Source organism: Cryptomeria japonica, chromosome 4 (assembly GCF_030272615.1).
Source record: "Cryptomeria japonica chromosome 4, Sugi_1.0, whole genome shotgun sequence".
Classification (NCBI taxonomy): Eukaryota; Viridiplantae; Streptophyta; class Pinopsida; order Cupressales; family Cupressaceae; genus Cryptomeria; species Cryptomeria japonica.
The window spans coordinates 136,640,839-136,668,678 of NC_081408.1; the positions used below are offsets into that span (position 1 = coordinate 136,640,839).

The 27,840-nt window shown below is 34.9% G+C and overlaps 1 protein-coding gene across 1 annotated transcript; it reads left to right on the forward strand.

Moving 5' to 3' along the window:
• The first annotated feature begins 790 nt into the window (after positions 1-790).
• LOC131046648 (probable disease resistance protein At4g33300) lies at positions 791-5,110 on the forward strand. The gene is made up of 5 exons (XM_057980436.2): positions 791-1,530; positions 2,422-2,828; positions 3,123-3,472; positions 3,554-3,765; positions 3,984-5,110. The coding sequence occupies exons 1-5, from the start codon at positions 1,272-1,274 to the stop codon at positions 4,805-4,807; spliced, it is 2,052 nt and encodes a 683-aa protein (XP_057836419.2). The 5' UTR covers positions 791-1,271; the 3' UTR covers positions 4,808-5,110.
• The last annotated feature ends 22,730 nt before the right edge of the window (positions 5,111-27,840 follow it).

Consider the following 27,840-nt stretch of genomic DNA (forward strand, 5'->3'; position numbering starts at 1 on the left):
TATCAAGATGGTCCAAAATGTAACAACGAAATAAAATCCAATTCCCCTATTAACAAAGTTTTTAATATAGATTTTATTATTTACAATTAGGTAGTGTTTCATATTATATAATGTTTTATCAGGTTTATTTTCATAATTTTGAATTAGTCTTTCTCAATTAATATTTTATGTGTAGTGTTTCTTTTAGCATTCATTGCATCTAGTTGATGCTTACATAGTTTCAACCATCCTTATTACTACTTTGACTCAAGGGCACTTCATGATAGAGTGTTTCCCCAAGATCAAACTCACATTACTTGTTATGGTTAAGTGTGATTATTACAGTAGTATTAAGTTAGATGACCTCTAAAAAATCTCAATACTTCACTTACGTATTAAGCATCATGTAAACTACTACTCATGAAATATAAATTAATAAAAATAAACTCTGAATTATATAATTAAATTATAATCAAATATCATGTTAATATCTTAACATAAAAAAGTATTAAAAAATCTTTAAAATTGAAACTTCCAATAAAATTTAAAAAATATAAAATCAAGCTTTTGAGGAAGGATCGTAGAAGTTGATGAAATCTTCCAAGCGAATTTCCTAGAATATATGAATGATCAATAAAGAGGTCCATGAATTGAAATTTCAAAGATTAATTAAGATTTTAAAAGAATAAAGTTAAATTAAACTTTCTAAAATAGTTAAAAAAACAAATCTCTAGGGTGGAAAAAACTAAGAAACTTCTTGGAAATAAATTGTTTAGAAAATTCTGAGAAACCATTTTCCACGCATAAAAACACTTCTGAGCATCTTCCTACGCATTGGAAAGGGGTGTCGTTTTAGCTTTGTTTAGGCGAAAAGTCTAGACCGAGTGATTGGCGAATCGTACAGACTGTTCGTGTTTGACAATCCTGGTGGCGACCGTAGTTTAAATAAAACAGAAGCTGCGGATCAAAAAGATTACTCTTCCAAGAAATTCATCACTGGTTTACAGGAACCTGCAATCTTAATTATTCTGGATTCACATCAAACTTTGTTTAGACCGGAGGAAATCGAGAATAGTCGTCTCTTTGAAAGGGGACAAATATTCAAATTTTCAGGGCTTCCCGAATTTGCCATCAGTCTCTATAAATACCACAAGCTCTTTTTCTGACCTCTTCAATCAGAGAACTTATAAGCTTGCTATTTACAAGAATTAGCGAAGTTAGGTAGTGAAAATTTCAGAAGACAAGTCCAAAATTTCGAAAGGTTTAAAGTTGGTAGAGAATTTGTGAAATCTATGACTAACAAATATAGAATGGATAGCTTCAATTGCAAGGCTGTGTGCCCTAGAACTGGAAGGGGAGAGGCAAATCAGCATTCTTTTCATAATAGTTTGCCTTGGAAATCTAAGATTTATGTAGGGTTGGGGAAGTCAGTAGGGGATTTGAAAGAGCTTTTGTTCCAGAGTGACGTCTCTATTGTTGGTGTGCATTGTATGGGCGGTGGTGGAAAGACAACTTTGGCCATGGCTTTATGTGATGATCCCGGTATAAAAGGTGATATTTCGTTTCCACCATTTTAATTTTTTGCTCTTCTACTTGTTTAAATTCTTTAAGTGGAAACCGCTATGAAATTTCTGTGCCCTCTTGTCAATACCTGAGAATTTAGGCAAACGGCTTTGGTCTGTAGGGTATTAAGGTTAAATTGTTCTGTAGGACCAATTTTCTTGAGTGCTTTCCGTTTAATGATGTGAAATTTTCTCAATTCATAATGCTGATTATTGTTGTTTTTTATTTAATTGTGTTTAAGAGTTTTGCATCAACATTTGAGGTTACATTTCATGATTTATCCTCTAAATACAGAGGCTCTGATTAAAAAAATATTTAAATTTGAAAGAATACAGGGCTTTAAAATAAATTCTCTACAGTCCACTTGTTTCGATAACTTTTCCCCATCAGTGTTGAAGTTTCTGAGGGTGTGCACTTCTCAAATAAATTCTGTATGGTTTGAAGTATTTTGCTTGACTTAAGATTACATGTAGGGCATGTTATTACGGCTAATAGACTATGTGTTATTAATTGTCAGATTTAGTAAGATTATTGTTCTACACTTGAAATTGTCGAGCACTATCTATCTAAATCAAATGAGGAAAATAAATTCATGAAATTTAAAGCTCAAGGAAAGGTATAGCAGAGTGAGGGTTTTGAGGATTATGAAAATTAGCATGTAACGTGATTAGCTTTTTGTTTCATCCCTTACATATCTCTGTCGCTGAGGTGATTTATTTGTGGCTTTGTCTACTATTTCTGGTGTCAAACTTTGTAGGCTCTTAATGATTTTTATTTTATTTTATAAATGAGGGTAATTGCCTGCAGAGGCACTGCTCTGCTTATTGATTGGTTCCTTTTGCAGCTTACTAATAGCACAACTGTTTTGGTGGGCATCAGGTCGTTTTGGAAGCATAGTTTTTATAATAGTTTCAGAATCCCCAAATCTGAAGGGAATTTTAGAGACCATATGGGGGAAGATTGTTGGGGGGAAGGTACCTGAGTTTCAGAATGTGGAAGATGCACATATACAGCTTCAGCAGCAGCTTTTAAAGCAGTCTAAGCCAACTTTGGTGGTGTTGGATGATGTTTGGTCCAGGGCTAGTTTGGAGAAATTACTATTTGAAGCTCCAGGGTACAAAACCCTTATCACGACCAGAGACGCTTCTACCATCCCCAGAAACGCATCTACTCGGCTGTATCGATTGCCATTGTTGAACGAAGAGGATGCTCTCTCACTTTTCTGCTTCTCCGCATTTGGACAGACATCGATTCCAAGTACGGCAGATGCAAATTTAGTCATAGAGGTATAGTCTTTCTTACTATAAAACAAAAAAATGTGAATAAACCCAAAGCTTCTTATCAAATCAAATAAGAACAAATGTAAAAGGAAATTATGTGCTTGTCTGCGTTTTTGCTTTGGGAAATTGCAATAACTGCATGTTCTGCTACTTTAAAGCAGTAATTTTACATAACATTGAAGTTCAAAGTACTTGATCCACAAATGCTAAAGCCCAAATTGTATAATACAATATCGTTGCTTTTAGATCATACAGGGCCTCCTTAAGCATTAATAAAAATATCAATATGATGAATGACAGGTGCAAGCCGAATGCAAGGGTTTACCTCTTGCTCTTACAGTGGTTGGAAACTCTTTGTACGGGGAACCTCATGTGGCATGGGAGAATGCAAAGAGAAAACTTTCCCAGGGGCAGCCCATATCCACTTATCACGAAGAAAGGCTTTTTAAATGCTTGAAGACCAGCATTGATTACTTGGATGATGCTGGGAGGGAATGTTTCTTAGACACAGCCTCATTTCCAGAGGACAAGAAAACTTGTGTTGATGCACTGCTGAACATTTGGGTATATGTACGGAAGATGGAGTGGCAGGATGCCTACATTATGTTACTAGAACTTGCGAGAAAAAATCTCCTCAATCTCAATCAACGGTAATTGTCTTTTCTTGCATATAAATTTCACTATTTTCATTTTTTTAAACATTGGGCTGACTTGGTTGTTGCAATTATCAGAAGTCGAACAACAATCTCGTATGGATGTGCCTCTGAGATGTTCTTTTGGCAGCATGATGTGATGCGAGACTTGGCCCTGTATTTGGGATGCCAGGACGATATATTCTACAGAAAGAGGTTACTCATGCCCAGGAAGGAGGATAACCTACCAGGGGAATGGGAGTTGTGTAAAGATAGACCGTTTAATGCTCAAATTGTCTCTATTCACACAGGTGGGATATTTCCCCTAAATATCTATTTAGTGGCAAAATTTGCAGACCATGTGAACTATGGAAAATATTAAGATTGATTATATGTTTTTGCCCTGCTTCCTATGTAATATAGGATTGAAGCAAACTACTTTTCAGGTCCAAATTTACATAAACTACTAGTATATTTGACCGCTAAAAAATGTCCTAATTCAATTGCATGTGTGATTAATCTTATGCAGGTTCTATGGCTGAGAATGAGTGGAAATGGAATGGGATGAATCTTCCAGAGTCAGAAGCTCTGGTGTTACACTTTTCTGCAAGAGAATACTTTCTTCCTCCATTTCTGAAAACTATGAAGAAGCTAAAAGTTTTAATAGTATGTAATTTGGGTTCACATAGGGCCACACTAAAAGGTCTGGATGCCTTATCTTCACTCACTCAACTCAGATGTCTTCGCTTGGAGAGGTTGGTTGCACCTACTATTCCCAAACAGAGCAAAGCAATACAAAACTTAGACAAACTTTCTCTAAGCTTATGTGAAGGGTTTAAAAACATGTCCACATTCAATGACACAAACCTGCAAGAATTAAACTTGGACCACTGCAGCGACTTGGAGGAGTTGCCCCTTGCCATCTGTCATATGCCCTCTGCTCAGAGATGGTCTGTTACCAACTGTCATCTGGTTGAAATGTTACCACATAATCTCGGAAGTCTGAGCTCTATTAGGATGTTAAGATTATCAGCATTACCAGCCCTGAAAGAGCTTCCGACATCAATTGGTAAACTTGAGCAGTTGGAATATTTAGACATTTCACTTTGTGAGGGTTTGAAAGATCTTCCAGACGAAGTAGGACAACTCAAGAAATTAAAAGAATTTGACATGACAGAGTGTTCTCGTTTGAGGAGGTTGCCTAAAACTGTATGTGGACTAAGCTCTCTGAAGCATGTTATCTGTGATGAGAAGATTGGGAACCAGTGGTTAAAAGCTAAGGCCATTTCTATCCCTGAACTTAGAGTGGAAATTGTGGAACCACAATTTACTTTGGATTGGCTTGATGACTGACTTTTTTCCACACTCTTCACATAATTGAAGCTCCAAGTGACAGGGATGACAAAAATATTGTAGCATTTGTTAGAAGGTGATATAAATCTTCTTTTAACTTTTTGGAAATAAGAAGTAACTTTGTCTGTCACATCCCGTAGAAATCTCTTTATATACTTGTGAGACACTCCTAGCTCTATTGTAATTTTGACTAAGGTGGAACTTATGATTGTAATATGTTATCGGATCTGTTTGTGCATATATGCATTGTGTTATGTACTATCGATGATTAATATTAATGAATATGACTAAGTAGTTGCTTTATGTACTATTGTGACTATTATTGATGAATATGATTAAGTAGTTGTGTTAAAATTGTTGATTATGCACTATTAATGAATGTGATTGAGAAGTTGTGCTAATTATGCTTTTCAACTAACTTGAATTAATGTTGAATTGGTGTAATTGTGTGAGGAATATAATTTGATTGCAAATACCCAAGGTGCAATGTGAGGCGGGTCTTGTGGTGAGAGAGAGAGAGACTATAATGCAAACCTTTGTGTCAATACCTTGGTAGTAATGTTTCATCGAACATAGGTTCATATAACAAGATATAAAATATGTAGGGTGATATTAAAAAATTCTTTTGTCTCCAAATTGACTCTACCAAAACTTGTTTAAGTTCTTATGCCCTACCCTAGGAACCTAGGCACCTATTCAATTTGAATTGGTCACTATTTCCAATCATATTTTAGAGATATTGATAACAACCTCAATCAAAGTTAGGTCCACCTTAGGAACTGTAGTCACATAACTCTGTCCACTTAATTAAATGAATATTTACTATTTATTTGATTATCTAACCTTCAATAATTAGTTAATTAAATTAATATTTAATTAATTCATCCTCAACCCCTTCTCTTATTAATTAAATAAATTATTCTATTTATTTAAATTAATTCATTAAGCTATAATCTAAATCAATTAAATGAATAAATCATATTTATTTAATTTAACACCCCCTTTCCTCTTTTAAATAAATAATAAAACATTTTTTAAAATCCCTAAACTACACCCTCCCCCCTCCCTCCCCACTTGCATTCTCCTACAAATGCAAGTTGCAACCATAATTGAAATAAATAAATTTTATTTTAAATAAAATCATATTTTCTCTCACCCACCAAACCCACTTGCAATCCTAAATCCCCTTCTAGATTCTTCTGGCCACTTTCTAAGTTCTTCTAATCATTCCTAATTAGCCTAATTACCCTCCCTAATTATTGTCGCATTCCTAAGCAACTTGAAGTCACTTCTCAAAGCCTCAAAGTCTTTGAAAAATATTTAATGCTTTATGTGTTCAACATGTTAATCCCTAAAGTCTTCCATGACCATTTATGGCTCTTACATAACCATTTATGGTTAACTCAACTCACCCACATGGTTAGAGACTTTCCCTCTAACCCAACCCTCATTTGATTCATGGGTTTCTCCAAGCATTTATTGCTTTGACCATGGTTATCCTCACTAACTTGTGCACTAACTCTTGCACAAGAGTTTATCCATTGGATAAAGGCATTATTTATTGGATAATGGCTTTATTCATTCAACCCAACATTAACCTTACCTTCCAAGTTAACCTTCATGTCATGTCAAGCATTTAATGCTTCTTCCCTCTCCTCTCAAGCCATCTCATATTGACATTTGTCATCCTAGGATTGGATTGAAAAACCCCACATGGATCATACACCCATCAATCTTGGCCCTTGTTGAGATTACTCAATCTCAACCATCCATTTCTCTATTTTCCCTATAAATACATCCCATTCCTTCATAAACCAAATCTAGAAATCTTGTATGCATCTAAGTTATAGTGAATTTGAGAGAGCATTTTAGAGTAAAATCATAATCCACATTGTCTTCTGGTTAAAATTGATAATAACTTAATTAACTCATTTTCTCTCATTCCTAGCTAGCTTGCATTTGCATATTTTCATAATCATCTTCAATCTTGAATCTCCATAAGACTTCCATAGTAGTACAAAGCTGAGAGCTACACTCATGTGGAACTTCGAGAGGAGAGGAACAAGGGAGGAGCAACTATGAACATCTTGGTTAGCATTTGGAGGAGTGTAGTTTATCTCTTTTATATTTGCATGTTTAATATCTCTCTTGATATGCTTGCTTAGGATAGTCTTTTGTTGCTAACACTAACGTTTGAACTTGCTTCTTGTGTTGTTGTGTTTTCATCGCTATTCTAATCCTTTTTGTAGAGCATCAGGAACAACTAAAAGGAATTTGTAAAATTATATGTATGAATAGAATAGAATAAATTAGAAAATTAATACAATAAATTTTTTTCTATATCATAAGGGAACAATGCAGCAATTTTTTTAACTTCACTTGCTCGTCAACCCATATGAAAAAGAAATACCAAGCAAAACAAAAAAAGTGTAAAGGAAGTCCATGAAGAGGAGATACTAGTAAGGTGACCCAACAAAGGAAAAATACCATTATGAGTTGTTAATAATTATGACAAAATTTTGGGGAAGGAAAGTGTATATGCTAAATTTGAACCCTATAATGCAAACCCTAAACACTTCATGCCTACAAGTCTTCAAATCTTCATGCCTTCAAACCTTCTTGGCTTCACCCATCTTTGGAGATATAATATTTTTCTTCATTATATCTCTCATGGATAACTTCAACCTGTTGAAATAATAGCTAGTTCGGATCAAATCTAAGTATTACTTGTACTAGGCTGAACCCAAACACATTATGTAACTTGTAACCATTAAGGGTGTTGATGTTTGTAGCTAGGTCGGGTCCCTTCTAGGACCGACCTAGCACACTTAGCATGTGTATGGCCCTGTTGCTCTTAGCCATGTTTGCTACATACACATGCTTGCTATCACATTTTGTTACAAAAATTCTTGTTTAGGTCTGGTCCTATTTGGGCGGTGTATGTAACTTGCAAATATGAAAATTGGGTGAGACCCATAATGTAACTTGTGGATAGGGCAAGACCTATATAATGCAACTTGTGGATAGGACAAGACCTATTGAATGTAACTTGCAATCTATAGGTTTGATCCTATTCTTGGTGCCAAAACAATAAAGTTGACCTAGGTAAATTGGGAGGCTATGTCAAATATATATACAAAGCATTATTCATGCTTATTACATCCTCATTCCACATAGTGATCTCCTTGAGCAATAAACAAAGAATACATTCATTTAGCAGTAATCAACGAATATATGTAGTCATCAGCAAATACATTCTTATCAGTAGTGAATCATCTTCTATGCTCAGCGAACTACTTTTTGGAAACAATGAACTCCACCTTGAGGATAGAGAACCTTATTAAGAGGACAACGAATCTTATTCAAAGAACAGAAAAATAGATACAAAGGGTAGTGAACCATCTTGAGGTAGTGAATTGATCTGCAAATGGTGTCTTGAATTAGCATTCAAGTGTACTACAGATAAGTCCCTTCATTACTGTGTATGCCCTAATTTGAGTACTCTATACTACTATTCACATTCTACAGTTCTGATTGCTTCAAGTGTTGAAGCAGATTTGTAAAGACTCATATTGATTTGTCATAATAAGATTTGAGATTATAGCTAGGTTTTTCACTTCCATGTGGGAGGTTTTCCTAGGGTATTCTGGTATTCTGATTTTGCTATCTATATATTACAGTCTGATCCTAAAACTAATATGGTATCAGAGCAAGGTTCCTTCTATAAAGCCTAACAACTTGAAGCTAGATCTTGTATTACTTCTTTTGCAGGACTAGGGATAGCATGAATCAACAGTGAATCTGGACAATATGACTTCTTGTCGAATTGAAGGCATCAATGGGGCCATAACAAGAATATGAAGGGTTCAATATTTGTATACAGTTGTTCTTACTCCTCTACCCTCATTTGCTTACCTCAGTTAAGAAAGGTTTGGAGACTTGTATCTACTTGCCTTGTCGTTATTGGTATTAGTTCTTTCCTACAACCCTAGTTTGGGATCTTAACTAGTGCACATGGTTCTCTTGCTTGTTAACTATTTCATCATAGAGTGCCTTCATATGTTGGTTTGTGCACTTGTTTCCTTCTAGCTTTAGATCTTAAGTATTTCTTTTATTCCATTAAGGGCAGTATAATTGTCATCCTAAGGTTTGTAACTATCACCCTAGTTCGAGTTGTGTTCTTGTTTTAAGAATTTGTTCTAATCCTTAGTTTGGATTATTGAAGTTGGTATTGAGATTGTCTTACTCTCTATTTTTTAGTATGTTTATCTCTCATCCTTCCTGATGTGATTTGCTATGAATATGCAATAATCCAATTTGATGCATTGATCTGAATATATCATCCTTGACACTTAATATTATTAACATTTGTTGCAGATATAAAACTAGGAGTATCCTAACGGATATACTAGCAAGCATAAATAGGAAGATTGAAAGATGAATGAAATTTATAGGAGATTTGGAAATATGGAGCATTAGTTGAAAACATATAATGAATAGTGTCCTTTAATTATTGGTGTGATAGGCATGTAAAGGTAAGATGCCTTAGTCATCCTATTGAGTAGATATGTCTAATGATCGCTTTACTATCTTCATATTATGATCTGATCCTTTATGATACTTCCTGCATAGTTCTGATGTACCGTATTCTATCTAAGTCTTGAAATGCTCAATAGTCTTGTTGCTCTGGAATTATATACTCTTATGGTGTGTCTCTTGATTTGCATCAAATCTTTTAACATCATATGGACTATATTTTCTGTTCTATGAGTGTTTTATGTTTGAATAAGGTTGTCATGTAGGGTTGTGACTGTGCAACTCTTGGTTCTTATTAGCTCTTAATAAAGCTCTCATGATCCTTTTTATACTTTTATTATAACCTTGCTTTTCTCCTCTTGTGTAGAGGATTTCCTTTAGCTGTAATACATTTTCTATCATGGCTTCCACTATCCTCACATAGTATTCATTTTGATATTATCTCTTCAATTTGAGCATACTGCCTATTACATTTTTTGAAGTAAGTGTTATCTTGATGATGAAACCTAAGATGAATGAGGTATCTAACTTATTGAAGTTGTCTTTTGATCATACACTTGTGCTCAACTACAATGTGTATCCTTTTGAGTGGTTGATACTCATATTTGATTTTACGCATTTGCTGGAAAGACAATTTGTCTTATATACCTTGCTTATGGATCTTATAAAATGTTTTATGAAGTCATACACTTGCCTTAGTTTTCTGATATGATCAAGCACAACTAACTCTCTGCTATTCAACTATGGAAAACAATTTTACATTTAAAGAATGTTGTGTAGCTTTACACTATGACTGAAATTGATCATAGACTGGCGATATCCTTTGGAGAAATCTTGGCATGTGTTTCAATGGTGGAAGTCTAGTCAATAAAGAGATAATTTATGTTACATCTTAACTCATTCTATTAGGACATTTAATCATGTTGATGCTTCTCTTCAAGAGATTCTTGAATTTCCATGCCTTCAAGCTTAAGAGGGAGCTTGGTTTCTTCACTTGAAGGTATTCCATGATCATAATAATTGTGTTATGGGTCCATTTCCTAAAAGTGAAGTAAGAAAAATATTGGCATTTCTCATCTTTGATTTATGGCTATCTTCCTTGATTGATTCTTATATTATGCAATCTTCATGAGACTTGATTACCACAATTTTATATTAAGAATCGAGTGATAGTTCCATATGGAAGTTTTTGAGAAAATATGAAGCTAGATGTGTAGCTCATAGTTAGAAGGAAACATTTTCTCTTGTTGCTAGATATACTAATATTAGAACCATTATAGCTAATGTTGTAGGCTAGAAGTTGGATATAAAGACGGTTTTCTTAATGTTGTTTATATTGAATAACTAGAAGGTTATGAGAATCAAGATAGAGAATCTCATGTGTGCAAATTAAAGAAAAGATCTTTACGGCGTCAAGAAAGCTTCTTGAGCTTGGTATGAGAAGATTGAGAAGTATTTGATTAGTTTAGGATCTTGCAAGAATGATGTTGATTCTAACCTTTAAAAGTATTTTTTTTGGTGAAATGCTAATTCTGGATGATTTATTTCTAACTAGTGAAAATAGTCTTATCTCTACATGAAGAAATAATTAGCTTTAGAGTTTGAAATGAAGGACTTAGGCTTAATGCAATACTTTCCAAGGTTAGAAGTATGGCAAGATCTAATGGAATTATTCTAAGTCAAGGACGTATACTGAATAGATTTGAAATGATGGATTGCAAACCTATGTCTACTCCTATGGAAACTAACTTAAAAAAATTAAGTTCATTCTTGAAGATCCATTAGAGTACAGACAATTGATTGGATCCTTGATGCATTTATTATTAGCCAGTTTATGAAAAAACCAAAGCATGTTCATACTGTTGCAACCAAGGATATCCTAAGATATTTGCAAGAAACAGTTGGCTACGGGCTGAAGTATCTAATCAACACTATCATTTCCTTGGAAGACTAATTTGATTCTGATTGGGAAGAATGCATTCCTGACAAGAAGGACACTTTAGGAATCTATTTTAGGTTGGATTTAGCCATGATCTCTTGTGCCAACAGGTATCAGTCCTCAATTGCATTGAGTACATCAGAAGTTGAGTACATTGCATCAAGTGTGAAGCAATGTGGCTTCACAAAGCTTCTTGCTAAGTTGTTTGTGCAACCTTGGGAACCCACAGTCCTTAATTGTATTAAGATGTTTGTTAATCATGTGTTTTATGATAGGTCAAAACATGTGGAATCTCATTATCACTACATTTGTGATATAATATAGAAAAGTGCAATTCAGCTGAAATATGTTAGCACTATTGCAATTGTTCTCACCAAGGCTCTTGCTCGAGTGAAGTTTGTGTACTTCAGAGAGAGACTTGGGGTTGTGGAGAACACAAATTTGGTTGAGAGAGAGTCTCAGTCCTAGTGATACATTAAGTTGCATCTTCCACCCTCTGCGAGCAATGCAAGGTGGAGTCACCCTCTGCGAGCAATGCAAGGAGACATTGGATTGTTCTCTGGGAGAAGGTTGAGGTGAAAGACCTCCTCCACCCTCTATGGGCAATGCAAGGTGGAACCACCCTCTGCGGAAAGCAAATTGGCAGGTTATTCTTCTCAGTAGAGAAGTTTTGAGGTGTAAGACCTCTTCTCACCCTCTACGGGCAATGCAAGGTAGATCCATCCTCTATGGGCAATGCAAAATGGATATAATGAAATAAGTTCATGATGTGTATTTATATATTTGTGTGCATTCATTTCTTGTAGTTGTGCATAATAAATTTTTGGATCCATCCTTGTGGGTAATACAAGATGAATATCATGGAAAGGTCCATGATGATTTGTTATTTGGCTATAATCCTCCCTAGCTAAGAGGGAATGTTGAAATAATAGCTATTTCGGATCAAATATAAGTATTACTTGTATTGGGTTGGACCCAAACACATTATGTAACTTGTAACCATTAAGGATGTTGATATTTGTAGCTAGGACGGATCCCTTCTAGGACCGACCTAGCACACTTAGCATGTGTATGGACCTATCAGCCTTAGCCATGTTTGCTACATACACATGCTTGCTATCACATTTTGTTACATAAATTCTTGTTTAGGTCTGGCCCTATTTGGGTGATGTATGTAACTTGCAAATATGAAAATTGGGTGAGACCCATAATGTAACTTGTGGATAGGGAAAGACCTATATAATGTAACTTGTGGATAGGACAAGACCTATTGATTGTAACTTGTAATCTATAGGTTTGATCCTATTCTTGGTACTAAAACAAAAAAGCCTGCCTAGGTAAATTGGGAGTCTATGTCACATATATATATACAAAGAATTATTCATGCTTATTACACCCTCATTCCACACAATGATCTCCTTCAACAACAATCAAAGAATACATTCATTCAATAGTAATTAGCGAATCCATGCAGTCATCAGTGAATACATTCTTATCAACAACGAATCATCTTCTATGCTCAACGAGTTGCTTTTTGGAAACAATGAACTCCACCTTAAGGACATCGTACCTTATTCAGAGGATGACAAACCTTATTTAGAGGATAACAAACTAGATACAAAGGGTAGTGAACCTTCTTGAGGAAGTGAATTGATCTACAAATGGTGTCTTGAATCAGTATTCAAGTTTACTGCAGATAAGTCACTTCATTACTATGTATGCCCTAGTTTGAGTACTCCATACTACTGTTCACATTCTACAGTTCTAATTGCTTCAAGTGTTGAAGTAGATTTGTAAAGAATCATATTAATTTTTTATAATAAGATTTGAGATTATAGCTGGGTTTTTCACCTCCACATGGGAGGCTTTCCCAAGGTATTCTGGTGTTCTTTATGTTCATTGATTTTTGGTTTTTTGATTTTTCTATCTATATATTATAGTCTGATCCTAAAAATAACACAACACCAACAACAAACATGTAAATTGTTCTTTCTCCTCTTATATTTCTTCTTTTGTGAAGCTAATTGTAAAGACTCATACTGATTTGTCATAATAAGATTTGAGATTATAGTTGGGTTTTTCACCTCCACATGGGAGGTTTTCCCAAGGTATTTTGGTGTTCTTTATGTGCATTGATTTTTGGTTTTCTGATTTTTCTATCTATATATTATAGTCTGATCCTAAAACTAGCACAACGCCAAAAACACACATGTAAATTGTTCTTTCTCCTATTATATTTCTCCTTTTGGGAAGCTAATTGTTGACACTCTTCCTTATGCAATTGTTTGGAGCAACATGCGAGTTCTTTTTGTAAGCTTTATTTTTTATTACATCACAAATAGGCATCCAAATATTCTTTTTCATTTCCTTCCATTTGTCTCTTAAAATTCATTATTAAATGATTTCAAAATCTTGCTCCACCATCTACAACAACTTTTTTCTATAGATTAATTTCAGAAAAGGATGAAAAAAGAACCACATCATGCTCCTTTGTAAAATGAAGAGTTTTAATTATTTTCTCAAAAATCACTAGCTTTATCCTCCATTTTAGGCATATTAAACATCCTGTTTGTGTTTAATTTTTGAAATGGATGCCAAGTCTTGATAAAAATAATATTTCATCTTTCAACAATTCAAAATATTCTCTTGATGGTCTAACCTACAACAAAATTGAAAAAATTGAACATAGGAAAGAAGTTTTTTTGGTGATCAATATAGGACTTCTTGTGATCATAGGTTCTCTTGCATCTAATACACGAGCTAAGAAGCTTGTGAACGTAGCTCATAAATGGAGTTGAGTAGTAGGAATACTCTTTCAATATAACTCATAAATGTTGTATTGTCCCTCCTTGGTTCATCCTCGGATGTGATAAATAAATTTAGATTTGTTCATGTTCTTGATGCCTCTTGTTTCATTCTTATATTGATATTCTCTTTAATATTAGTGGATTCATTATGATTACTATGTTAATTCAAGCTCTGGTTTGATTATTGAAGTTAGGACTATGCTGATCTTCATGACTATTACACTAATTAGGACATGTGGTTCATGTTTATATCTTATGATGATACAATGGTATCTTGCCATGTGTTAACCTCAGTTATTGTTTATATTGGGTAATGATAATGAAGATGGTGCTATGTTTGTCATGGCCATTTTACTATTAAGATAGTGAAAGGGAGGATGCTATACCACTCACCTACGAGTATGGTATGATGTTGTGACTCTCTTTCACCTGTCTGATTATTTCATGTTATGTGTGCGTGTGCGCGCGCGTGCACGCACATGCACGTGCATACATACATAAATACATATATTATATGTATATGTATGTGGGTATGTATGTACACACACACACACACACACACACACACACACACACACACACACACACACATATAGTGTGTGTGTGTGTGTGTGTGTGTGTGTGTGTGTGTGTGTGCACATTGGTGGTTACATGTTTGCAAGTGCTAGATATCGACTACACCCGGTTCCACAGGTCTAAGCATGTCTTTATCCCAATGGCAAGTTGATTGGAGGTGACATGAAATCCCATTCCACACTCTAGGTTTAGTCGGTACCCTGTTAGTTGGTGTTTTGGTTGAGAGTTGTTATGTGTAGCGTTGTGTGGTATTTTATGTTACTTTATGTTGGGTTGCCTTGAGGACATGTGATTATTAATTAGATTATAAATTAATTAATTAGTTTGTATAGTTTATTAATATTAATTTTTTTAAAATTAATGGATGACATTAATATTGAAATATAATTGTGTATTTAATTATTGAAGGTTATTATTTATTAATGTTATTTTGTGGACCATAATATTTGACATTTATAATTATACATGAAATATTATTTATTTATTTAATATTGTAGTTTATATGTATGTGGGAGATATTAATGGCAGTAAGTTTAAATTATTATTGGTCGAAGCATTTATATGTTTTCGTATATTTAATTATTTATTTATTTATTGTTGGCTTATCTATTTATTAGTTATTATTTATTTACCTACCCCTTGTTATGATTGGCCTTTTTGGGAGTTGTGTTTGTGAGATAATATTATTTAATTGTTTATTTATTTATTTTATTTTATGGTATTACATTTATTGGGCTTTTGATTTATTTATTTTATTTATTATCTCTTTCTATTTTATTTATTGGTTAATGGGTTTATTTATTATTTATTATTGTTTATTCTTTCTACCCATTTATTTATTTATTATTTATCTTACCCACCCTCTCTCATTATTGGCTGTGAATTTGGAGATTGCAATAATCTTATTTTATAATATTATTGTTTTAATTTTCAAGATGATTTGTAAGAAATATATTATTTTGGGTTATTTTGATTGGTTGGAGTTTTTGTATAGTTTGGGTTTAATTTTCTATTTATTGGGAGATTTGTGATTTGTAGGTGGCTTGTCTGGAGAATTATTTTGAATACATTTTTTCTTGGTAAATAATTTTTTCAATTTGATTTGGCTATTGGAGATTGGCTTCGTTTCTCACTAGATTGTGGAATGCGCTTCTTCAATTTTGCTTCCGTCACTTCTATTATCTAGGTTGGAGGATTTGGCCCTCTTTTCATTTGATTTTAAAGGAGTGTCTTCTATTTGTTTGTGAAATAATTTGGCTTGCCATATGATTAAATATGTATTGGGAAATTTTAATATATGTTATAGTTTTGTTTATTAAAATTTAGAGTTATAACAGATATGCTTCTTGTGATTTTTTGGGTCTTTTTTATTTATTTGTGGTTGATAGGATACTAGCATCTATGGCTTTGCTCTCCTCAATTTGGAATGTTAGGAAAGGAACCTCTCATTTATTATTATATTTATTAGTTTTTAACTTTTGGCTTGCAAAGTTTATATATACCTTATTATTGGCCTTAGCCAAGTTGTTCCTCTTTGAGTATTTATTCATTATGGATTTGTCGGTAATGAGTCTATTCTACATCAAAGTGAGCCTTAATTGTATCCAATCTACCTATTTGATCTTTTGAGTTTATATAGTGCTTTGTGTTGGGTCGATTATTGCCCTGTGAGATTCTAATTAAAGACGTGACGATTTTAAATCACTTTTAAAATTTGCCACTTGTTTATGTTTTATTTCTGAGTCTTTTTGATCCTCTATTTTGTATGTGCTAGATCTTATGTTGAATGCACTATATTGTGGCCCTTATCTGATAGTTTATACTATGTACGCATTGTAGCATTTATTTATAATGTAGCATTGTAGCATTGTAGTTTATACTGTATATGCATTATTTTGTATTTGATATGTGTTGAAGATTTAAGTGAATGCACTATACTAAAGCTTACATGCACTAATTCATGTCTTATATGCATTGTTTAATCTGGTAGATGTGTTGTAGTTCTAAGTACATGTACTACATAATTGAGTACATATGTGATGTGTTGTTGTTCGCTAATTTGTTATATATATGCATGACACTAGTTATTGTATGTGCTGACTCAGTCTCTGAATGCACCAAACTGCTATGTTATCTTTCTGGGCTAATTTTTGTTCTCTATTTTGATTGTTGCCAGACTAGAGGCTATTTTTTGGGTCCTTGTGAATTCTTGTGTTGACACAGGATTGATTTCTATGATAGGAAGTGGTTATTTATATTATTTGTGGTTTTAAGAAAGATGAGACATACCTTGTAGTTATTCTTTTGGTCTTGTATTGAATATATTTGAGAATGAGATTCTCGAATGTTATATGATTATTGGTTGCCTATGTAAAGTTGTGATGTTGACATATGTTGTTCATGTCTTAATGCTCATTATCTTATTTATAACCTTAATTATCTGATTATGATGCTTGAGAGCCCTTGTTTATTTGATATATATGTGTAACCCTAAGGTCTAGGAGCATGCTAGGGGGAGTGGGCTTCCATGAGTTTGTCAAGGTCATGAAGAATGGACCACTAGGATTCATTGAGTTATGAAGCTAGGGTCTAGACCATTGGGATAGCTCATTGGAAGTTTATTGCATAATCAAGTGATAATATAATAAATTAATATTAGGCTGAGTAGTATTAATTCACCTTAATAAGATAAGAAATGTAATGGTGGTACCTTGTCTCATGGCCTAGAGTTCTAGTACAAACTCGGGATGAGGTATGGGAAGATTTGGTAACTAGATAAACCAATCTCCCTTGATTTCTTCAAAGGTTGAGACAGTTCCACATGTGTATCATGGATGCCAAGATAGAGATCCTAAGGTATCCTATATATTATTTAGGTGATAGCATGTGATGACACTCTTCTCTACATGTAGGTACTAGTACCTTAAGCCTTGATTGGTTGTGATGCCTCTAGATGGGTTTATGAGTTGTTCTTTTGATTTAAGATTTGTGATGTGATTTGAGTTATAGTTGTATGGTTGCTCCTAGTTGTGTTTATTTATGTTGGTGTTTTTTGGGAGTTAGGTGTCAGCCTAGATGTAGAGTGTATGTGGGATCTTGTGTCATTCGATGTAGTACGAGGGGTGGTTTCCGCATGGTCAAGTGGTTTGATGACTTCTTCCATTAGGATATTTTTCTCTTTGTTGGATGTTTGAGTGCGTGGATAAGGATACTTATCACTTTAACTTATGTTTCATTCTTGGAGCAGTTGCAATGTATCTATGTGGATTTAGAGGCTATGATGTATATGTATCTTTGCATTAGATGTAAGTCATTGATGTATCATCTATTATGAGATAGTCATGTTTGTAGATGAGAGACTATGCATTTGGATGTACAATGATAATGTAATTATGTATGAAGATGTTTGGATATTCATGTAAAATATGCTATGAAATAAAAGAAGTTATAGTATTGATGATGTTATAGGGATCATATGTAATTTGGATGCAGATATAGTAGATAGAGAATATGGTTCTTGTAGTAGAAGATGATATTGTAACTTTGTTAGGAATATATATATTGTACCTTAGATCTTCATTATTCATGTTGTAGACGTATAAAAATGACCATATTCCTAAATTAATATTTTATATTCATTTCTCTATTTAATTAAATCCAATTTAATTAAATCACCCACATTCCTCTATTTAAATTAAGTAAATTACTCAATTTACTTAAATTAAATTCACTAGGCCTCTTGTGACATTTAATGAATAAATCATTTTATTCAATTAAATCCCTTCTATCCACTTTTAATTAAATTCAAATTTAATTCAAATAGTTTATCCTAAATTGAATAAATCTAATTTATTTGATTTCCCCAAATTACAACCAAATTGAATTAAATTCATTTTATTCAATTAAATCCTATTATCCCTTCATCCACTTGCAAAATCCTACATCTCCCACTTGCTTCCTAAACCCTATTCCTAACCCCTTCTAGACTCTTCTAATCACTTCTAAATTAAACTAACCCATTTCCTAAACTTTGTCACATCCCTAAGCAAGGAGAAGTCACTTCTCAAACCCTCAGAGTCTTTGAAAACCCTTAAAGGCTTCAACCACTTAACTTTGAAAGTCTCCCAAACCATTAATGGTTAACTCAACCCTCTAGCATGATTAAAGAATTTCCCTAAACTCAACCTCCATGTAACCCAAGGGTCTCATCAAGCATTTATTTCTTTGACCATGGCTATCCTTAATCTTTTGCACAAGAGTTTATCCTTTGGGTAAAACCTTTATCCAATGGGTAATCCTAACTTAACCATAACCCTTACCCCCTAAGATAACCATGAGGTCTTCTCAACCCAGTCTTATGTTGACATTTGTCACCATTTCACTCGTGACAATTGCAAACATGGGTTCCCAACTTTCAAACTCAACCCTTGATTAAATCTTTCAATCTTGGCCATCCATTGCCCTATTTTTGCTATAAATAGAGCTCTCATTCCTCCATTTTTCATCATCCAAGTCTTTAGCATCACACTTATACTCAAATCTATGCAAGTTTTAATATCTCATTTATGCTCATCATTTAGCCTCTCTTTTAAATAGGAATTAATCTAAATATGCATGTTTAGAGTATTTTCATTATCATTTAGCTTAATCATAGACTAATATAGCATGCTAGGATAGTCTTGTTACTAATCTTGTCATCTTATAACTAGTTTATTGCATTTATAGGATCATGTATAACTTAGGATGCATTTCATCTTAAAATCAACAAAAGCATCCCTCGTTCTTGCATTTGTCATCCCTAAACCACTTTGCTTAGTGATCTGAGAGCAAAGACATTGGTTTGAGGGACCTTGTGAGATAGAGAACCATGAAATCAACCTTGGGAAGCTGAGCCATACTTCATGGCTGCATAGCTTGCACCAAGAAGTCCTGTGGGTGTGTGAGCAAGGTTCCTTAGACTCCGTTTTCCACATACTAAGTTCTATCGACCTGCTTTTTCCAAATACATTTCTGGTGCCCACCGTGGGGCCCGACCCCACATATCAAATCGGTTTTTGAATTTAACCACTTCTGTAGGTCCACGGGAAATAAGAATTAGCGCATGGGAAACATTTCCTAGCGCATCCCATTTTCTGTTCAGCGTGTGGGGTTCATCATCTAGCGTGTGAAATCCTTAGTTTAGCACATAGTCCTCACTAACATTTTCCTGTAGGTCTCGGCACGGGAGAAAAACAAAACAGCGCATCAAAATACAGAACAACGCATCAGAAATACAGAACAACACATTAGGGAAACAGAGTAGCGCATCACAGCCATCTTGTAGTGCGTACAGTCTGTTCTGTAGCGCATCATAGATAGAAAATAGAGAGCTAATTTGTAACAGAAATTAAAATTTAGACTTGTAGAAGTCCATGGAATTCATCTTTTTGCTAACTCACTGACTGGTTTTTTTTGCAAATTACTAACATTTTGATTATAGGTTTTAAATCTATTTAGGCTAGAATTAAAGTAGTTTAAATTTTTACTAACTTTTCTAAGTTAGGAAAAATTCAAATTTCTTTTTTCCTTGTTTAAGTAAAACTTAGCTCACTTTTATTTTGGGTAGGTAAAACGAACAACAATCAAAATTTTTCTTGCTTTTCTAGGAGAAAATTTATCAGTTTGGGCTCTAAAAAGAACAATACAAATTTTCATTTTTGCAAAAGGCCTAAAAATAATTTCGCCATCCTTTCGTGCATAAAAGGATCCACCTTTAAATTTGGGCAAAGTAAAGAATCACACCAAGTCACAAAAGTCAGTTACAATTAAAGAGGGAAGTTATTCCCCTTTTGTCAATTTTCTTTTGTTGATCAAATCAAAATTTTGCTTTGTTGGCCAGGTTCTTTTCCTAGATTAGATAATCACTTATTTGAGGAAATAAAATAAACACCATGTTTTTGTGGAGCAACATCTCCCTATAGATCTTAGAAAATCACTGAATTGACAAGATAAAAGGAACAACTTGATTTTTTTGTCTCAAAAGTAGAAGGTGTATGCTCTCCCCTTAATTGGGTGATAAAAAAACCAGACTAATCTTGTGCTTTTAGTATTTCAAGTAAATAAAACCCTTTAATAGGCCTACCTTCCCGAGGGGTTGAAATCAACTCTTAAAGCCATTTATGGCTGGTGTGAAGGGAACAACCTAAGTGGGAAATGACTTTGACGCAAAGTGTTCCAACCCACTATAATCAAAAGTGAAAAGTGACAAAAGTCCATTTCAATAGTTGCGCGCAACGATTAGCCTTCCCCTAGTATCCTCGAGATACATAAAGCCTTTGTTCTAAAGGTTGGGAAGCCTCCTGAGGGAGTTCATCACTGACGGCCGAACAAGAAGCTTGATTACGAACCTTAGAAATAGAAACCTTGAGCCGAGTCAGTAACCAGACATTTGTAATATCATAGTGCAAGGGTGGGGAAGAATCTGCCCCCAAAATCACTCACCATATATCTCCCAAGATAAGTACTCAATTGTGAAGCAATTCACTTTGAGTTAATTTCTGGCAAAAGGGAAAAAAACGGGTGCACTCTAGAGGGTGACACGGCTGTTTGAGCTGACCGAGTATGGAGACTAGTGGGCTATGGTATTACTTATGACTCTTGAATAAAGAGTCTTTGTGGAAGTGTATTCATTGTAACCAAACCTGTTAAAACATTGGGGATTTGAACACATCCTCGCAGAATATACACTTATTGTTTACATTAGGCAAAAATGGTTATGTATTTTGTGTTGTGTTTGCATTTGTTACTTCAAAAAATCATCCATCAAACATTGAAAACCTAAGGCAAAAACAACAAAAACATAGAAAACAATCAAAACAGGGCAGTTTAGTGCGTAAGAGCAACTTCTTTGTACTTTAGAACCATCCTTTAGTGCATCAGAGCCTATCTTTAGCACGTAAAGTATTCATAGTAGCACTTCATTGAAATCTAGAAACAGTCAGAGACACTTAGCGCATCCGAAAAATAGCCTAGTGTGTTGAAGCATCAGCTTAGCACGTAGGAGTCAAAAATCAGTGCATCAGGTTTATCAATTAGCGCATGGAAGGCCCATATTAGCGCATGATCTTTTAAGCAAAATAGATAACCAAATAAGTAGTCTAAAATAGTTAGCATGTAGCCGGGGGCAGCTTAGTGTGCATGGTCTTTTCCCTAGCACATGAAGAAATTATTGTAGCGCATTCGGTCTCTATTTTAGTGCGTGATCAAACCCAAAAAAACAGTGGGCAAAACAGTGGAAATTTTTGAAAATTTAGAAAACATTTTTGAGAGTATCCTTTCATCAGCTTCATCTTCATCAAACTAGAGTATCAAAAACAAAGCATTAAAAACTATTTCTTAAGCAAATTTCGTGTCAAAACAAAAGTCCAGAATCTAAAACTGATCGCACAATAAACATATCTATCCTATCAAAATCAGGAAACATTATTGCAAGTGATGAATAGGTCCTTTATTATCTCATGGATTATATCTCAAAAACACTTGTTCAAAATCTCAAGTTGTCAAATCAAGTTTCCATATCGGGAGACTTTATCCATATCATTTGACACGCTTTGTCATGAGGGGGGAATCTAAACCTTCACTTTGATAAAATAAACTTGAGTTTCCAAAACAAGATCAAATAAATCCACAACAAATCAAAGGAAACCATTGAATCACTTATGCATGACTAATCCCCATATTCTGAGAAGATAGAATATTTATCATAACACCACGTTGAACAAACAACAACCAAGTTTTTCCAAATTTGTCAAAAGAAATAAATTTTTATACATCAATCGTCAACTCTTCAAATCTCATCGAACATTCCTTCATCACGTCAAACTTTATATCCAAAACAAATCCAACGAATTTGACAAAGAGCCTTTGAAGACTAGGGCATATTGTCAGAAATCCGCATTCAGTCAAATCATAAACTGTGGAGGAAAGATCAATCCAGCATTCTTTCTCGATGAGTGCATCACTTACAACACACCCCGATTTGAACCACCAACCCCGGAGCAACATATCGAAGAGGATTTTGTCCCCTTTGTCATAGAAAGCTTCTACTAAAATGTCTGTTAGTCGCTCTCAACAAAACAAACAAAGCGAGGCACAAGCAGAATCCATTATGAATCAGAGGTTAACAAATCCTTTTGAAGGTCCACATCTAGAGGATACTGAAATTTCTGCAGAACTTCTTCAGGAATGCCAAGAAAGTGCTTCATTCCAAAAACTTGTGGAAAGACTCATGGAAAATGATAAGGAAAAATACTTGCTCATGCTCACAAGCAAAGGGGTTAAACTCCCTAAAGACTTTGACACAGACATGTTTAGAACGAGATCTCAACATTATGAATATCAAGAACAACAATGAGAAGGGGAAGCCTGTGACCCTGAACAAGATATTCCTGAACAAAACATACCAGAACAACATACACCAGGACAAAACATCCCTGAGCAACACATCCCCGAGCAAAACATTCCGTTCCATACACCATTTCAACCCAGGATTAGTGCAAGGGAATAACTCTTCCCTCAGCAAAACAATGCACCTTTGGTTGCCCTTACTCAGCAAATGCAAATGTTACAAAGACAAATGCAAGACATGCAACAAGGGATGACAATATGGTACTCATTAAATGAAATTTATCCTTATCCCTTTGACAGAAGATTGCACATGATCCCTTTTCCTCCAAACTCAGATGTTCCTAAATTTGACAAGTACGATGGAAAAAGTGATCCCCATGATCATGTCAGAGAATTTTGTACCATGAGTCTTGAATTTGGTCATGATGACACCTATCTGATGAGGTTCTTCCCAAGAAGCTTGGGAGGACAAACAATGGAATGGTTATCCAAAATCACACCTCCTGTCAGATCATTTAATGAATTGGTCAACAAATTCATAACACAATATTCCTATAACATTCAACATGTTATAACCATGCTAGACGTCTACAACACCAAACAGAAAAACAATGAAACATTCATGGTATTCCTTCAACGTTGGCGACATATGGTTTCACGATATCCTCGAGATATCCCTGAAAAAGGAGAAAATGGAAATTTTCATTGACAACTTGAATGATGAGATGAGTTACAGGCTCAAACCCCAATGCATACCATCTTTCGTTAAACTGATTGAAAATGGCATTCAAGTAGAAGAAGCATGTGTCAAAAAAGGAATGCTCAAATTCTTCAAAGAAGGAACAAGTTCACCAAACTACAATAATCAAAATAACACCAACTTAGACAAATCTAGATTCTGGACTCAAAACAAAAACAAAGGTGGCAATGAATCACATGATTTAAAATCTAAACAACCAGTGCTCTCATTATCAGGAAATCCTCAAGCTACAAAAAATCCTAAAGGTGCTAACCCAGACACTAACACATACGCATCAAATACCAATCAAGGTCAACCCAACACAAACAACACCAATGATACTCAAAATAAAACCACAAATCGAGGATCTAATAACAACTCATGAGACAACACCAACAATTTCCAAAAACGTGTCTTCACACCACTAGGACAATCACTGGAGTCAGCATTCAGAGAACTTCTGGCAAACAAGATTATCTCTTTGCCCACGATCAGAAACTATGAACCCCAAATCAAACCACCTTGGTCGAATGACTCACACTTTTGTGGTTTTCATTGCAACAAAGGTCATCGAATGAACGATTGCATGAGATTGAAAAATATTGTTCAGGACATGATTGATAGAGGTGATTTAACGGTGGATGGTCTCAGAAAAAATGGTGACCATACAGCCTTTAAAAATCCTCTTCCAAACTACAACAAAGATGGAGCTTCAACCTCGAACGATACACATGGGGCTCATATCAATCACATCTACAATAACACCATCAATCACATATCAGTTGAAGACAATCATGTAAATGTCATCACAATCCGAGACCAACATTATCATGAATCTATCAATGTAACAACTAGAGCTCAAAAATATGTCTTGAAGGGCCACACAACAACAACAAACACTACACCAAAAATCCAATATGATTTAGTCATCCAACTACACAAAACTCCTACTCAAATATCTATACTAGAATTGCTGAAACTGTCGCCAAAACACAAAGACATATTGGAACAAGCATTGTTGGAAACCAATGTACCTCAAGATCTAGATGCTGACAAATTCCAAGCCATGGTCGCTCATATGACAGGGCCTCATAATCTCACCTTCTCAGAGCATGATAATACTTCCTTAAGTCATCCACATAACACTCCCCTCCATATTAAAGTCATCATCTATAAACACCGAGTAAAACGAGTCTTGATAGATGGAGGAGCTGGACTTAATATATGTACCTTAAAACTTATTCGTGCATTAGGCTTCTCTGAGGAGTCTATTGATCCACGTAAAAAGATTACCATAAAAGCATATGATGATGAAGAAAGGTCATCTAAAGGAATCATGATGTCACCCATTCAAGTTGGACCAATACAAAAGGATACTATGTGTCAGGTCTTAGACATAGACCTCACGTACAATATTTTATTAGGTCGACCCTGGATACATGAAATGCAAGTAGTGCCTTCTATGTATCACTAGTGTGTAAAATTTCCTTACAACGGACAAGAAATTTTTATATCAGCTGATCACAATCCATTCCAACATTGCAACACAATGGGGATAGCCTAGGACAGTTTGGTTCCCCATAATAGGGAAAAACAAAAATCCTCAACATCAGAGCTACAAAAGGCAAAGTCTAAATCATTACCTAGAGATTTCAAACAGAAAATGCAAATCAGAGAACAAGGCATGGGAGAATACTCTTTGGTACCCATGTGTTTGGCCAACTTACCAACATCACCCAGATCTCATGGATTACCTACAACATCAACACATCAAGTAACCTGGCCCATCACCAAATTTGATGGTACCTTCATCCAACTCGGCACTCTATCACATGAATCAGAGGAAAAGGACATCCTTAGTTGGTTATACCAAGATGAGGAAGAAGATAACAAAGCAGCTGCTCTGGACATAGTCCTACCAACGCACCTATATGGAAAGGGGTACTTAATCATGCAACAAATGGGATATAATGGTAAAGGACCTATTGGAAAATGCAAAGAAGGAGTCATTGAACCAATAGACCTTCCTTCACAACTTAGTAGAGACAAAACAGGATTGGGCTGTAAACTCACTTTCCTACTAAGAAAGATACCATGCATAACTCCAAAACCTCAATGGAAAGAAAAGAAGAAGTACAAAGAAGAATCCTGGCAAGAAGCACTATTTGAGTCAGCAGAAACAATCCGCAAGGACCGTGAATGTAAAGAATAGAAGCAACATCAGGAGAAACTCCTCAATCACAAGAAGGCCATATCTGTAGCAGTAGCTCATATTCAAGCACCAATATCTAAAAAAGTAGAACTACCTCCTGATATCATTATTCCTCCACAAGGAGGAACAATATATGAGCAAATACAAAAGGTAGAAGCAGGATTCGACACAGAATCAATGAAAACTATCAAACTGGTATCAATCATCAAAGATCTATTTTCACCATACAACATACCTATTTACAACACTAAAAAGATCTGGTATAATAGCTCTGAGACTGATTCCAATGAATATGAATGGGGTAGCTACTCAAATGCTACTAGAGATACTGTTGACAATACTAGCTCCATATCCCTTTCTCAAGAAGAGCATAATGCAGAAGTTGGACTACCTGAATTTGGACCACAGAATATCTCTGATGCTAAGGAAAGTGAGCAGAAACATTATGAACAAGTCTATACAGAGGATGATACCATCAAAGACCTCGATGGAATCCTGAACTTCTTTAGCACCTGAACCAATCACGATGAAACCTCTATCTTGACACTTACAGTAGCAGAACTTGATCCACCAAACGATTCCTTATCACTTATCTTTCCCGACCTCATTGACTGGGATGAACCCAAAATGCATGATATACCAATTTTCCTAGATGATGAATCTATTATCCACTACCTATGCACCATTAATCCGAAAATAGGCTCTACCAGTGAACACGATAACGATGTCTCCAACCAAGGGAGTGCCAAGTCTCTCAGTCACAAAAATAAACCAAACAAAAGATCCAGTGCTAAAAACCAATCAATGGCAGCTCTAGATCACAAAAAAGTAAAAATAAAGGACGCATCTAAGGGTGAAAACCTTTTTAATGTACCTAAATATGGGAGACTTGGTGCTCTTCCTGAATATTTTCATGAGCGATCACCCATATTGATTGATCCCACTCAATCAATCAACATTGGTACTACAGAAGCAACCAAAAACATACACCTAGTAGAATCTCTGACAGATGAGGAAAGATCAACATTTATCATCTTTTTTAAAGAAAATCAAATTAACTTTGCTTGGTCATATGCAGATATGCCCGAAATTGATCCACACTTAATCGTGCATCACTTGTCCATCTCTTCAGGAGTTAAGCCAGTCAAGCAAAAACTACAAAAGATGAATCCATAGGTGACACTCATGGTCAAAGCTGAACTGAAGAAACTATTAGATGTCGGATTCATTCGACCCATCGAATATGCATAATGGATTTCCAACATAGTACCAGTATCAAAATCAAATGATAGTATTAGAATCTGCACTGATTTCAGAGATGTCAGCAAAGCCTGTCCAAAGGACGACTTTCCTTTGCCCAGTATCAACATAATTGTAGACATCATAGCGGGCCATGCAATGCTCTCACTAATGGATGATTTTTAAGGCTATAATCAAATAAAAATAGCCCTAGAGGATCAAGATAAAACAACATTTACCTATCCTTGGGGAACATACTGTTGGAATGTTATGCCTTTTGGCTTAAAAAATGCAGGAGCTACTTATCAATGAGCAATGACAACAATCTTTCATGACATGATGCATACCTTCATGGAAGACTATGTGGATGATTTACTAGCTCAATCCTTCACTAGAGCAGAACACCTCAGCATCTTAACAAAGATTTTTAATCAATTAGAAAAATTCCAAGTCAGGCTCAACCCTAAGAAGTGTGTCTTCGGGGTTACATCAGGCAAGTTACTAGGCTACATAGTCTCAGCTAAAGGTATTGAAGTGGATCTAGCAAAGGTACAAGCCATTATGGAGATGCCACCACCGAAGAATATTAGTCAGCTCCAC

Excerpts from the sequence above, each read along its gene's own strand:
- LOC131046648 (XM_057980436.2), top strand. The coding sequence starts at position 1,272 with ATGACTAACAAATATAGAATGGATAGCTTCAATTGCAAGGCTGTGTGC. Across the intron at positions 1,531-2,421 it reads TGATGATCCCGGTATAAAAG|GTCGTTTTGGAAGCATAGTT; the intron begins GTGATATTTCGT and ends GGTGGGCATCAG. Across the intron at positions 3,473-3,553 it reads CTCCTCAATCTCAATCAACG|AAGTCGAACAACAATCTCGT; the intron begins GTAATTGTCTTT and ends TGCAATTATCAG.